Source organism: Chiloscyllium plagiosum, chromosome 25 (assembly GCF_004010195.1).
Source record: "Chiloscyllium plagiosum isolate BGI_BamShark_2017 chromosome 25, ASM401019v2, whole genome shotgun sequence".
In the NCBI taxonomy this organism is placed as follows: domain Eukaryota; kingdom Metazoa; phylum Chordata; class Chondrichthyes; order Orectolobiformes; family Hemiscylliidae; genus Chiloscyllium; species Chiloscyllium plagiosum.
The window spans coordinates 31,620,013-31,633,271 of record NC_057734.1 but is presented as its reverse complement, the minus strand read 5'-3'; the positions used below and the strand labels follow the sequence as shown (position 1 = coordinate 31,633,271).

Sequence of the window (13,259 nt, the reverse complement as noted above, 5' to 3'; positions counted from 1 at the left end):
GTTTTGAGTAGTTTACGGGGTAGAAATGTTACTGAAAATCACTGGGCTGGGACCATCTGAATACTTCACATCTGGCTGGAATCTGTGAGTATGGAACAACTTCAAAATAGTGGACAGAATAAATAATTCATAATGTTGGATTTGTGGCAAGTGCATATTATAATCCAAACCAATGCACTGATGAATTTGCTGCATTTATGCAGTGGAACTGCTCTTGGAATCATTAGGCTATTATTACTCTTGAGGCAATACAGGAAATTTGAATTATTGCAGTTAGAGGTTGAATCTCTATAATTCCTCACTTGGATCCTTTTTTGGCTGTCCCAGCTATGAAGCTATTACCACAACTCTTACCTTCTATTTGATGGGAAGTCCATCAGACTCCATTTTCAAAAGCTGACCTGGAAAACATCTCACACTTTATCCTACAATTCATACAAAATTTTGTTGTCTTTATCGTACTATGCCAAATCCCATTCATTTCATCGTGCCTGTTCTTAGCAACCTATTTTTGCTTATGGATCTCCTATGACTCAGATTTAAATTTTTCATCTTCTATATTTCTCAGCTCTATTTCTGTAATTACTCCAGCCTTACAATCATCCAGAAACACTAGTATGAAGTCTTCTCAGGACCTGAATGGCATGGGCTTTGGCATGAAGTTTGGGAGAATCATTTGAGAGGTTGAACAATTCTTTACCTACATCAGGATCAACAACCTACATTTTCCAACTCAGCTCTGGATATTGAGATGAGATTCTTGCCAGTAAGCAGAAAGATCAGTATTAACAGGGATTATTATACAGTATCACCTAATCTTGAGCCGTTAATATGCAGGCTCCCATTCTATCATCTGTCAGATGTCGAAAATTTCCAAGATGGAAATCAGAGCAGGTACTTGATGACTCCAGCTTATTGCTTGGTCCTCTGGACCTCCATCTTGAAAATCTGGCACTATCATCTCACCAATGCACCATGGATAGTGACTGCATGCACCCCACATCCACAGACACATACATTTGACAAATGCCATTGTACATTGCCAGTCCATTTACAACATGCTTCTGCATTTTAATGCTGCACTTTGGTGTGCACTAGCACCTCTCATTGCAATCCTGCTGCAAGGAGACTTTGTGTGCAGGGACAGGCATTCAGCTCACACACTGGACCAAGCTGAATTTCAGGCTGTTCACTTCTGTCTTTGTGCTCACTTATAGTGCCTACCTGCTCACAGAGTCCCTGCTTGTCATTCTGGTCAGCAGTCATCTGTCAAAGATTTGCCTGAATGGCAACTTGGGACACCAATCTCACACCCGCAGCATATGCCAGCAGCTTCAGTAGTAAATACATTGCACATGCTGTAAGCAAATGACCATCTTTCCAAGTATAAGGGGAGGAATCCTTAGTGATGTACTGGAATTAAGTGTTCGAGGCACAATAAAGCAGGGACAGCCTCCAATATCAATCCAGGAACTTGGACATGGCCAGGAGATTGGTAGCTCTCCAGCCCATGGATTGGGTTCCGGTCAGCCCCGTAGATTCAATGCAATTGGTCCAGGGAGTTGCAAGACCACAAATCAAGGAGCTGCATAGATACCAGTCAGGAGTGTGGCAATTCATCTTTTTGGAGCTTTTCAGCTCAGTCTCTCAAAATGAAGGGATGCTATAGTCAGTCAAGGGCGTTGTCATACTAGAACACTAGAGGGTTATCGGGGGGCACTGGTGTGAAGTGGAGAGGCTGGAGAACTTAACCATGGGAATTTCAGGCAGAATCCTGGGATGCAGAGGGCATAACAGTACTGAAAGTGGGCAATTCAGTATGTAAAATGGGGGAGGTGAAGGAGTGAGGAAGTGATAGCAGTCGTGTGAGAGCTTGGGGGAAGTCATAGATAGTAAGCAGTATGCTGGCTTCTACCGAGCATCTGGAAGACCTAACATCTGACTTGATATGTCAGGGGTTATGGGGTGGAGGGGTGTATAAAGCTGGGATATGAAACTCAGTTAGATAAGGTGGGTGGGAAAGTCTGTGGGGTTGATGGGAGGAATAGCAGAAAGGAGAAGTTTATGTTTGGGGATTCACCTACATTGTGAAATGGCAAAGTGAAGTGAGAAATTGCTGTCCAATGAGTGACTGCTTTTGTCTTTCCATCATCCTGTAAATAACATGTGCACAATAGAGATTAAAATAGCTGTAACTGCACCCATATTGTGCGGGGTAAGTGCTTCATTGTATGAGGGAGGAGGTTTTAATTGCGAGGAATTTCAAAGGATAACAGTATAACAGTATTATACAAATAACATACAACCATTTCTTCCGGAGTGCGATAATTGTGTTCCTGTGTGACCCCATGCTATACAAATATCGCACAATACAAGTACACTTAGTGTACGTGATGTAATCACATAATGGCCAACACACACTTTAAAAATTTGTGTTTTAGAAACAGTGTTGCCTATTCACCCAATCATTTTCCAGCCATTTCACGTTAACGAAAGATGAGTTATAGCAGAACTGACAGTACACTAAAACTGAAACTCGCTGCAAGCTATACGTTTCTTGTGAACATTAGGCATGAGCCCACTGTGTGCAATCCAATTTATTTTATGTCAGCACTCCTGATTAGACCATGGAAGATAACAAATAAATGCCACTAATATCTGTGATGCAGTAGTAATTTTTGTCCATTTAGAGAGATGGAGCCTAGATGCCAAAGGAGCAGTCAGCTATCATTTATCCATCGCCTCCACATGGCACAGGAGCTGCTCACTTCACATCGTAGATCATTGAGAGTTGTGTAACACTAACGATGAATGCATTCTGAACTTTTCATGATGCAATGTGGCTAGACAGGGTCTACCGCATACAGTTGATGGTGAAAAGAGAACATATATTTACAAATGTTAGAGCCTATTTCCAGTGACAAGTCACCTGTGTCTTCAGAAAGTCTTCTTTCTCAATACATTTCTGGGGTTCATAGCTGGGGGGAAGAGCTTGCACTACACTGAACCTATTGTCCTTGGAGGTGTGATCAGCTGACCCCAGTAATATTGCTTACAGGGTCTAAACCTGCTGAGTGTGCCATGTCCAGAGGTAAATGTACTTCAACTTGACCTTCCATAGGCTAAGTGTGGAGAGCAGGTTGGCCTGGCTACCTCTGGAGTGTCCTCAGAGGACAGTTCTAGGAAGCCTGGGTGTGTTTCCTCCTCCACCTATGTGCCGACAGGCAGCAGCATCCTTCTCTGTGAGGCAAGTGCACCTGGGGAGAAATGGAAGTCTTTTTCCTCCTATCGCTTTACCATTGGTGCTGAGCATCAATGGCTAAAGCAATGGAGTTCAGGGCCACACATATCCTGCAGATCCTGAGACTGCTGAACCTTGCTCTCCATGTCAACTGCCAGCCTCATGGAGACAATCAGATGCTTGCACGCCTGAGGTAGCAGGGTCTCAACCAAGTTGATACAGTCTTGAAGTATTGGGTTAGGTTGCCCAGTGCCACTGACAAACCTGCTTGCTACTTCTGTATCTGGTTGGGCATGTCTACGAAGTTGTTAATTGCTGACCATATGAGGTCTTCACCTGAAGGTGCAGGAGGTAGCCTTGTCAGTGCTTCTTCTGAGGCACCTGTACTCAGAGGTGGCAGAGGGAGCTATCTTGCAAGGCAGCCCTTTTGACTGCCCACTCTGGGCATCCTTTTAATACCTGCAGGAGGCAAAAAAAGTCCTGCGACAAAGAGGTAGAAGTTGTGACATGTTAACATGAAGTACACAGTGGAGGTAATGGGAGAGGAGCACAACAATGGACAATGTGTCCTTCTTGGTCACTGGGATGTGAGGTTTACACATCCCCACAGGAGGCATCCTGGTTTCCACTGGCCAGTGCCAAGTTCCTCTCCTCATAAGGAGCCAAATATTAGATACCCTGTCCCTTTCAACCTTCTGGGCTATTTCCTTCAATGAAGGAAAGAAGGATCGAGTGAGACCAAAAGGGCTGACATAGCTGTTACTGCTGGTGTAGTTACTGAAAAGATAGCAAGGTGTCTTGTGAATGAGAAGGCAGTGCAGATGGATTGCAAGATTAGTAGGTTGAGGTGTTGTTGGGGTATGTGAATAAGTGAGGGAAGGTGTTGCATTCAGTATTGTGAGTGGTAATGCATGAGCCTTGGTGGGAGGTGCAGTAGGAAAGATAAAACGGTGGCACTTAAGCTGGTGGAAGCAAGAAGGTCATTCACTTTCTTCCTGCACTGTTGGGCATTTCTCTGCACCATGAAGACTGCAGTACCCTGGGTGCATGTATGGAATGTACAGGGCAGCTCCAGACTGCCAACACTTAACTGAGTGTTCAACAGCCTCTTCAATACTTCATTGCCACCAGCATGCCAGTATATGCCAGAGTATTCGGGTAATGATGAGTACCTCCAGCTATGGGGAGTGGGAGAATCAGACTAGCATTGGAGGAACCATAAGGCTGTGAGAGTTAATTAATGGGACAAGCTAGGGATGAAAGCCCAAGAGAGTTTGCTAGGCATTAAGGAGGTAATGAAATCTGATGAGAATAACACTTAGTCAAAATATGGTAAGATTCATCCTAGGTTTTTGCAACTCCAGACTCCTGTGCAAAGCCCTCCCTTTCCCCATTGGATTGTATTAATGGGCAAGTCAGATTTCAGAGTGAAATCTGACATGATAGATAGTACATGCAATTTGGTTACCATGGTGGTCAGTCACTGGACATTTTCACACAAATATGTGAATGTACTTTAACAAAAGAACATAAATTATTAACGCAAAAAATGAAATAAAACAGCTATATTATATCGCAAATTTGAAAGATCTTATCATAAACAGCAATATCCTCTACAAATGCTCAAGCCTACTGAAATTTCACACCTATCTTCACTGTAAAGTGTCTAGCTCAACTGTCATGATGGCTAAATATTTTATTTTGGTGACATCCTCTATTTTTACCAGATGCCATGCTGTTTGTCCATTCCTGAGACCTGCAAAACACAGATTAATTGACTGACTTTTCTTTCTGAATTCTAAAGATAGCCCAGCTCTGATTGCTTGGACTGTTAAAACAGCTTAATACTTAGTTGCAACTCTAATAGCTTTGGCTCTTCCACATACTTAAAAATATCCTTTACCTGGAATGAATCTTTTCATCTGGCCATTTGTCTCTATAGATCATAACTTTGTAAATTTTACAAACACCTTAACAATTATCTTGAACTCTGAATGTTGTATGTTATGGAATCTCCTCCTTAAACCTCTCCATAGCTGCATCTCTTTTGTTCTTTCAGATCATCATTAAAATCCTCCTTTGATTAAGCTTTTGGTTGTCACTCGTAATATTTCCTTCATTGCTTTGGTATTGTTACTTCCAAATACAATTCCTTGAAATGCCCCGAGAAGTTTTTCTATGGAAAAGGAATTGTTTAAGTACAAGTTCCTGAAATGCAAAAAAAAATTGATTGAACCTGAAAATCAAACTCAATCATTTTGCCACCATGATAATTCTGTGAGCTGTTTGACTTTCTTTTTCTTCCTTTAAGATTCTCCTTCAGACTTAGGTTTTCATTTTTTCTTTGTCCTAATGACACCTTATGTGGCTCAGCATGTAATTTTGTGCTCTAACATTCCTGTGAAGTTACGACATAAAAGTAAATTTTTGTCAAATATTTAGGTTTGTGAGTTACAATGTAAGGATAAACTGTGATGAGCTTGTGTGCAGGAATGAACTCTGCTCTGCTATTCTGGTCTGATACATCAATGCATTTTGGTTCAAAAATAGGCAGGTGCTTGTTGAATAATCCATATGACATTGCCACAAATTTCTATCATCTAACTTTTCATGATTCCTTTTTTTTTGGCATATTCCAACAAGCTAAAACCCGCATTTCCATTGGATACAGGCAATGTTTAGAAGAAAAACGTATTTCAAAACATCTTAAATCCTACAATCTTCACATACAAAATTGTCAGTAACATTAATCATTTAGAGTATATAATGGTAATACGTTTAAAATCAGAAAGGTTGGAAAATTTTAATTTTGCGTTTTGATCAAGTTTGCTGTTATAACTTTATCGCATTATAAATTTTTGTGTGTACATGTGTCTATATGTTTGATAAACAAAATATAGCCTGGGTGGTCTTTGCTATCTTTTATACTGCAAAGAAACATATAATTTCCTTTTTTTTTACATTAGGTTTGATTTCTTGGTCACCGTATTTGCATTTGTTGGAATAGTGGTCTTAGCTTTTGATATGGAACCATTCTATTTCATCGTCATCTTGAGGCCACTTCAGCTGCTAAGGTTAGTAACCAATTCTTGACTCAGCATGTATTACTTTCAGATAAGTGATTCTGCTTTTTTAATGTATAAAATATCAACGTTTTGAAAATCTACTTCAATTTGAAGCAAATATGCTCAGTTTTTGCTTCTAATATTGTCATTTAATATTCTTTTTGTTAAGACCTTGTTTTGAATAGTTATTTTCTGGGCAAGTAGACAAACCTTCCCAGTTAAAAATGGGAGCAATGTTAACAACTAAAAAGAAATACCAAAAAATATCAATCTTCAATCAAAGTGATAAACTCATTTATTATTCAGATTGTTTTGTACAAAAAAAATTAAGATTTTCTATGATTAAATGGTAGAAAGATTCAGTATTGTCTCCTTTTGAATTACTGGGCTGAATTTTTAAATTGCTGTGAACGCAAACTGGGGTTGTAGATCAGCCCATTATATTGGTGGTGGATCTGGAAAGTCCTGGCTAAGACACCTTTTGAATTTCTGCAGCACATATTATAAATAACACACATAGCTAATATTGAGCGTCGGTAGTGGAGGAAATGAATATTTATATGATTTGGTGCTACTTGAACAGGCTACTTTAGCCTAGATAGTGTCAAGCTTCTTGAGTGTTGTTGGAGCTGTATGAATAAAACTTTCCACTTGTCAGCCCAAACCTGGATATTGTCTCGGTCTTGTTGCAATTGGACATGGATTGCTTCAGTATCTGAGGAGTCATAAATAATGCTGAACAATGTGCAATCATCAGCAAACATCTCCAATTCTGTTTGAATGATAGCAGAAAGATCACTGATGCAGCTGATAGTGGTTAGATCCAGGACACCATCCTGAGGAACTTCTGTAAAATTATCCTGTGGCTCAGATAACTGACCTGTAACAAGTGGTACTGTTTTCCTTGTGCCAAGTATGATTTCAGCCAGTAGAGGATTTTCTCCCGGATTTCCATTGACTCTAATTTTGATAGAATTCCTTACTCCCACTCTCATTAAAATGTGGCTCTGATGTCAAGTGCTGTCACTCAATTCACATCCAGAGTTCATCTCTTTTATCCATATTTAAACCAAGGCTGTAATGAGATAAGGAACTGTGTGGACAGATCAGAACTCAAACTTAGCATCAATGAATAGATTATTGCTGAACAAGTTGTGCTTGATAACAATGTTGATGACATCTTCTGTTAATTTCGGATTGGGAGTAGAATGCCAAGGAGTCAATTGACCAGTTTGTATTTGGCTCAATTTTTGTGTATCAGGCCTAATTTGGATTTTTCTTTTACAATGTTAGATACATGCAAGTGTTGTATCTGTACTGAAAAGGCTTGGCTAGGGTTGTAGCAAGTTCTGGAGCACATATTCAGTGCTGTTGCTGTCAGGCCCCATATTTCTTTGCAGTATCAATGCCTCATGTGGAGTGAATCAAATTGATTCCAGACTGGCATCTGTTATGGATCATTTACATGGTACATCTGGCTGAAGGTTGTTGCAAATGCTTCAGCCTTGTCTTTGGCACTGACGTGTTGGGCTCCCACATGGCTGAGGATGGGGATGTTTGTGGAGTCTCCCCCTTCACGGAGGTGTTTATTTTCTACCTTACTCATGACAAGACTGTAGAACATAGACCTGATCCATTGGTTGTGGATTGCTTATCCTTGGCTTATTATTTGATGCTTATGCTGTTTAGCATGTAACTAGTCCTGCTTTATAGCTCGACCAGATTGTTGCCTCATTTTTAGGTGTGCCTGGTGGTGCTCTTGGGTTATCCTCCTGCATCTTTCATTGAGGCAGGATTGATCGTCTAACATGATGTTAATGGTGGAGGGGAAGTATGCGTTACAGGTTGTGTTTGAATACAGCTCTCCTGCTGTTGATGTTTAACAGCACATCATGGATACCTAATCTTCTGTTGTAAGATCTATTAGAAATCTATTCCATTTAGTACAGTGCTGGTGCCACATGACACATGATGGGTGCCCTCAATATGAAGATGGGACTTCATCTGCTTAAGGACTGTGCAGTAGTCACCCTTACATACTGTCATGGACAGATGCATTTGTAGAAGGCAGATTGGTGAGGATGTGGTCAAGTATGTTTTTACCTCTTGTTGGTTCCCTCACCACCTGCCTTTAGAGTCAGTTTAGCTTTTATGTGAAATGGGACTTTATAAGCTCACTCAGTAATGGTCTGGTCTGCCAAGCCATATTTAGTGATGGCATTGAAGATCCCCCCCATCCAGAGTACATGCTGTGCCTTTGCACCCTCAGTGTTTCCTCCAATGTGATGTTCAACAGCAAAATGGGTGTTGAATGGTAATCAAAATGAGGTTTCCTGGACTATGTTTAGCCTGAGCCATGACCCTTAAGGTGGTCCAGAGTCAATGTTGAGGACTGCCAGGACAATGTAGGACAGGACATACTCAGGGATGATGATTTTTTTTTCTCTGGGATGTTGTGTTTAAGATATGCTTCCATGAGCATGACTGTATCAGTTTTGCTTGGCTAGTCTGGAAGAAAGCTTTCCCAATTTTAAGACTAGCCCACAGATGTTGGTAAAGAGGACTTTGCAAGTTTGACAGATCTAAGTTTGCCATTTTCATTTAGTATTTTAGTTGATGTCAGCTGTTCCACCTGGTTTCATTCTTATTTTTTGAGACCTTTTAGAGATTGGTACAACTCACAGACCATTTCGGAATCAGCTGCATTTCTGAGAGTCTCGAGTCACATGTAGGCCAGGCCAGGTAAGAGCAGCAGTCCTCCTTCCCTGAGGGACATTAGTGAACCAATGGGATTTTACGACAATAGTTTTACAGTCATTATTAGCCTTTTAATTCCAGATTTAATTAAATTCAGTTTCCACCATGTGCTAGTATGAGATTCCAAATTGGCTCCATGGGATATTGTCAGAAATTGCTGGAAAAACTCAGTAGGTCTGGCAGCAGCTGCGCAGAGAAAGCAGAGTTACCATTTCGGGTTGAGTGAAGCAGTTCTGAAGAAGGGTCACTGGAAATGAAATGTTAATTCTTCTTTGTCTCCACAACATATTTACCCCCAATTTAATGCTCAACTGGCAATTAACTGAGGAAATTGTGAATAAGGTTATTTTACCTGAAATAATTAAAAAGTTTTATTTAATATATCACCTTGATATATTAAGAGTCTAACTTGCTAAATTAACTTTATTTTGCAGATTGTTTAAGATTAAACGGAGATACAGAGATGTTCTGGACACAATGTTTGAATTGCTTCCCAGAATGGCAAGGTATGGCACATGTCTTTATGTAATTTTTAATTTAAGTACTTTACTACAAAGTGTAATGTTTTCCCTATGCCTCCCAGTTTAGGGTTAACTCTCATGATCTTCTACTACTCGTTTGCAATTGTGGGAATGGAGTTCTTTGGTGATGTTCTCTATCCTAACTGCTGCAAGTAAGTCCATCCTTGGGAATAAAAATACTTAACTGTAATCTATATAGATTTTCTGAGCAACTCAAAAATTAAAACTCTTTGATTCCTCTTGTTACAACCCCCGTAGAAATGAATAATTCCTTTAAAAGAAAGGAACATAACATAAACAGAAAGAAGACTGATGGGTAAAATTTCATTTTTAAGAACTTGCACAGTAACAACACCAAAATCAACATAATTAATTTAATTAACAGGTAAAGGATATGTCAACTAATGAGGTAAATTTTACTTTAAATGGTGAATAAAACTAAGGTACATCATACAAAACTGTGAGCAATCCTTCTTCAGCATAAATGGCAAAATACTTGCCACACAATCTCACAGCCCTCTATTACCGAGATGGAGAATAAGTTCCTTTACTCAATCAGGTAAGCCCAAAGTTCCTTTAGATCTCACCACTTATAATTTCCACAGGCACCCAAAAGGCATATCTTTCCAATCCTTACATTCAGCTCTCAGAACCCAGCTTTTAGATCTCCTTGCCACAGCTTCATCTGCCTTACCTCTACAACATCCAGTTTTTGTTCTATCCTGAACAACTTCTCCCTTTTTCTTCACCGGGATCTCTTTGTTTCCTGCACTGTGGTCTACTCCATCTGTTGAACTCAAGCTATAATTCAATGTCCTAATTAACTGTTTACTAAATAAAAGCAATTTACTGCAGATGCTGGAAATCCGAAACAAACACAGAAAATACTGGAAAATTTCATCAGGTGTGGCAGCATTTCAGTTCTGAAAAAGTCATAGTGGAACTCTGTTCTTCTGTCCACAAATACTTCCAGCTACTGACAAAGAATCAGTTAGACTCGAGACGTCAGCTCTTTTCTCTCCTTAAAGATGCTGCCAGACCTGCTGAGATTTTCCAGCATTTTTTCTTTTTGCTTCCAGCTACTGAGTTTCTCCAGAATTTTCTGTATTTGGAACGTCTATTTATCCTATGTTTTAGTTCTACAGCAACCAAGATCACATGAGTACTTCTCAGAGCCATAAAGTCACGTGACTGGATATATCTTGGTTTCACCTTGGACATAAAGGGCCTTCCCTAAAGAAAATATGGGTTTTGTTCCTCAAAGTAGAAGGTTCCAGGACCTCTCTGCAAGTGCCCCTCAGGGTCATGTCTGAGTGCACAATCATCTTCAGCTGCTTAATCAATTAATTTGTCTCTATGATAATGTCAGAAGTGGAGATGATTGCACAATATTAAGCATCATTTACAACTCCTCAGAGCCTGAAGCAGTCCATGTCCAAAAGCAGTATGACCTAGACAATATCCAGATTTGGGCTAACATGTGAAAAGTAACATTTATAACACACAGGTGTGACCATTTCTAATAAGAGAGGATCTAACCATAGCCCCTTGACAGTAGCATTACCAATGCAAACTGTTGTCATCCTGTGGGGGATAATTAACCAGAAATGGAATGGGACTAGCTATATAAATACTGTGGCTACAAAATTAGGTCAGAGGCTAGGAATTCTGCAGCAAGTAACTCACCTCCTGGCTTTCTAAATGTAAAAGATACAAGTCAGGAGAGTGATGGAATACTCCACAACTGCTTGGATATGTGCAGCTCCAACAATATTCAAGAAGCTTGTCAATACTCATTGACCAAGCTTAATTGGCACCACATCAACAAACATTCACACCCTCCACACTACTGCTGAGCAGCACCAATTTGTAGCACCTATAAGATGCAATGCAGAAACTCATCAAGGCTCTTTAGCATCTTCCAAACTCATAATCACCACCATTTATAAGGATAAGGGCAGAGATACTGGAACAACCTACAAGTTCCCTTCCAATTCACTCACCATCCAGACTTGGAAGTAGTCACTATTTCTTCAGTATCGCTGGGTAAAATTCCTGGAACTCCATTGCTAATGACATTGTGGCATACCTACAGCAAACGACTGAAGTGTTTCATGAATGGAACTCTCAACCACTTTCTCAAGGATGTCACATTCACAATTTGTGAACTGCATGTGATCAGTTTACTCCACTAATTTGTTACAGTCTGTCTGTCTAGTCTGTTTCATGTCCCTGCAGTTTCTTATTCTGCAACTTGCTGATGTTGATAGGGTATTCTTTTTTGTCCTAGTGCTGAAAACATTACGAGTTTATTTAGAAAATGAACTATCACAGCAAAAGTGAAAGGGCTTATACACTAAAGATAACAGCTTCCCCCCCCCAAAATTGCTCTCCTTCTCTGTGATGTTGCGCAACCTGTTGGTTAAAATATATTCTCAGGCTGAGCCATTGCTTGCAAGATTGACATTTATTGCTAGTCCCAAGTAGCCTGAGGAGGTGCTGGTGGGCCACCTTCATGAACACTGCAGTAGATGTTTCCTGTAAAGATTTGATATAAAAGAATAGTGTTCATTCTGAGATTCTGGAAACAGTCAGTGAGCAATCTCAGTAGCAGTTGGACAGCTGAGGAGATGGTGAATAAAGCATAAAATGAGGTGAGTTGGGTGCATAGCACAGAAATTTAATCCAGGAATGGAGCAGACAAAGGCAAATTGGAGTCTTTTACAAATATTACACACTTTGAGAAGGCATTATTTCAAGTTTTAGTTGTTCCAAGTACATTGATTCAGTTAGGACCTGTAGTTAAAACACTGTAGAAAATGCATATTTGAGCACCCTGTCAAATGCAATTGCATATATTTGTTGGCAGTACAGTTAGCTCACTTAAAGAGCTGATTTGTTTGTCCATTTCTTCCATTGCCTTTTGTTAGCAGAGAGCAAATCTTTCTGTAATTAAAATTTCATTTCAGTGTTTATTATTATTGTACATCTCCTAACTCTCCACTGCACCCTGGCAGACAAAATGAAACTTTTTGTTTGATTTCCCATGGTCTTACTTGATGCTTGTAGACAATGAAACATCTTGATATTGAGGACTTTACTTAATACCTCCTGACAAGGAGGGCTGCCAAAACTTCCAAATCTATCTGAGGGGGTCTGTAAGTTGCCCTTAGACTTTGTAGGCTTGTGAGTTGAGCCTTCTTGCCATAGGGTGCCACCTTGTAGCACCTGTGAACTGAGGAAGCACCAGGAAGAATTTTTAATCAATCAGTTTGCCTTCACTGAGTCACAGACTACTAAACATGATGTAACAAACAGGAAATATAAATTTCATTTTAATCATGTGAAAGAAGCTATAGTGCTGAGCGAGGGTGCTGCAAAATTGGAGGTGCTGACTTTCAGGCAATATGTTGAAGTAAGATATCATCTGCTGTCTCAGTTGGACACATTACAGTACAGGTAATAAAGTGATAGGAATCTCTCCAGGTATTCTGGCCATTTTTTGTCTTTCAACCAGCATTGCTCAGATTACATACTTTGTTTAGTTTATTGTTATCGTGCATATTAACTGCTGAGTTTCCTTACATTAGGGCAATATTAGTTCAAAAGTACTTTGTTTATTGTGTAGCATTTTCAATAATTAGACAAGAAAAATCAAGCATGGAGGCATATAAA

At 39.9% G+C, this 13,259-nt stretch overlaps 1 protein-coding gene across 1 annotated transcript in view; it reads left to right on the top strand.

Moving 5' to 3' along the window:
- The window catches only part of tpcn1 (two pore segment channel 1), a 68,963-nt gene that overhangs the window by 38,495 nt on the left and 17,209 nt on the right, over positions 1-13,259 (top strand). The window contains exons 17-20 of the mRNA XM_043715843.1: positions 12-84; positions 6,208-6,315; positions 9,498-9,569; positions 9,647-9,736. Of these exons, the coding sequence (XP_043571778.1) occupies positions 12-84; positions 6,208-6,315; positions 9,498-9,569; positions 9,647-9,736 (343 nt within the window). The remainder of the gene's footprint in view (positions 1-11; positions 85-6,207; positions 6,316-9,497; positions 9,570-9,646; positions 9,737-13,259) is intronic.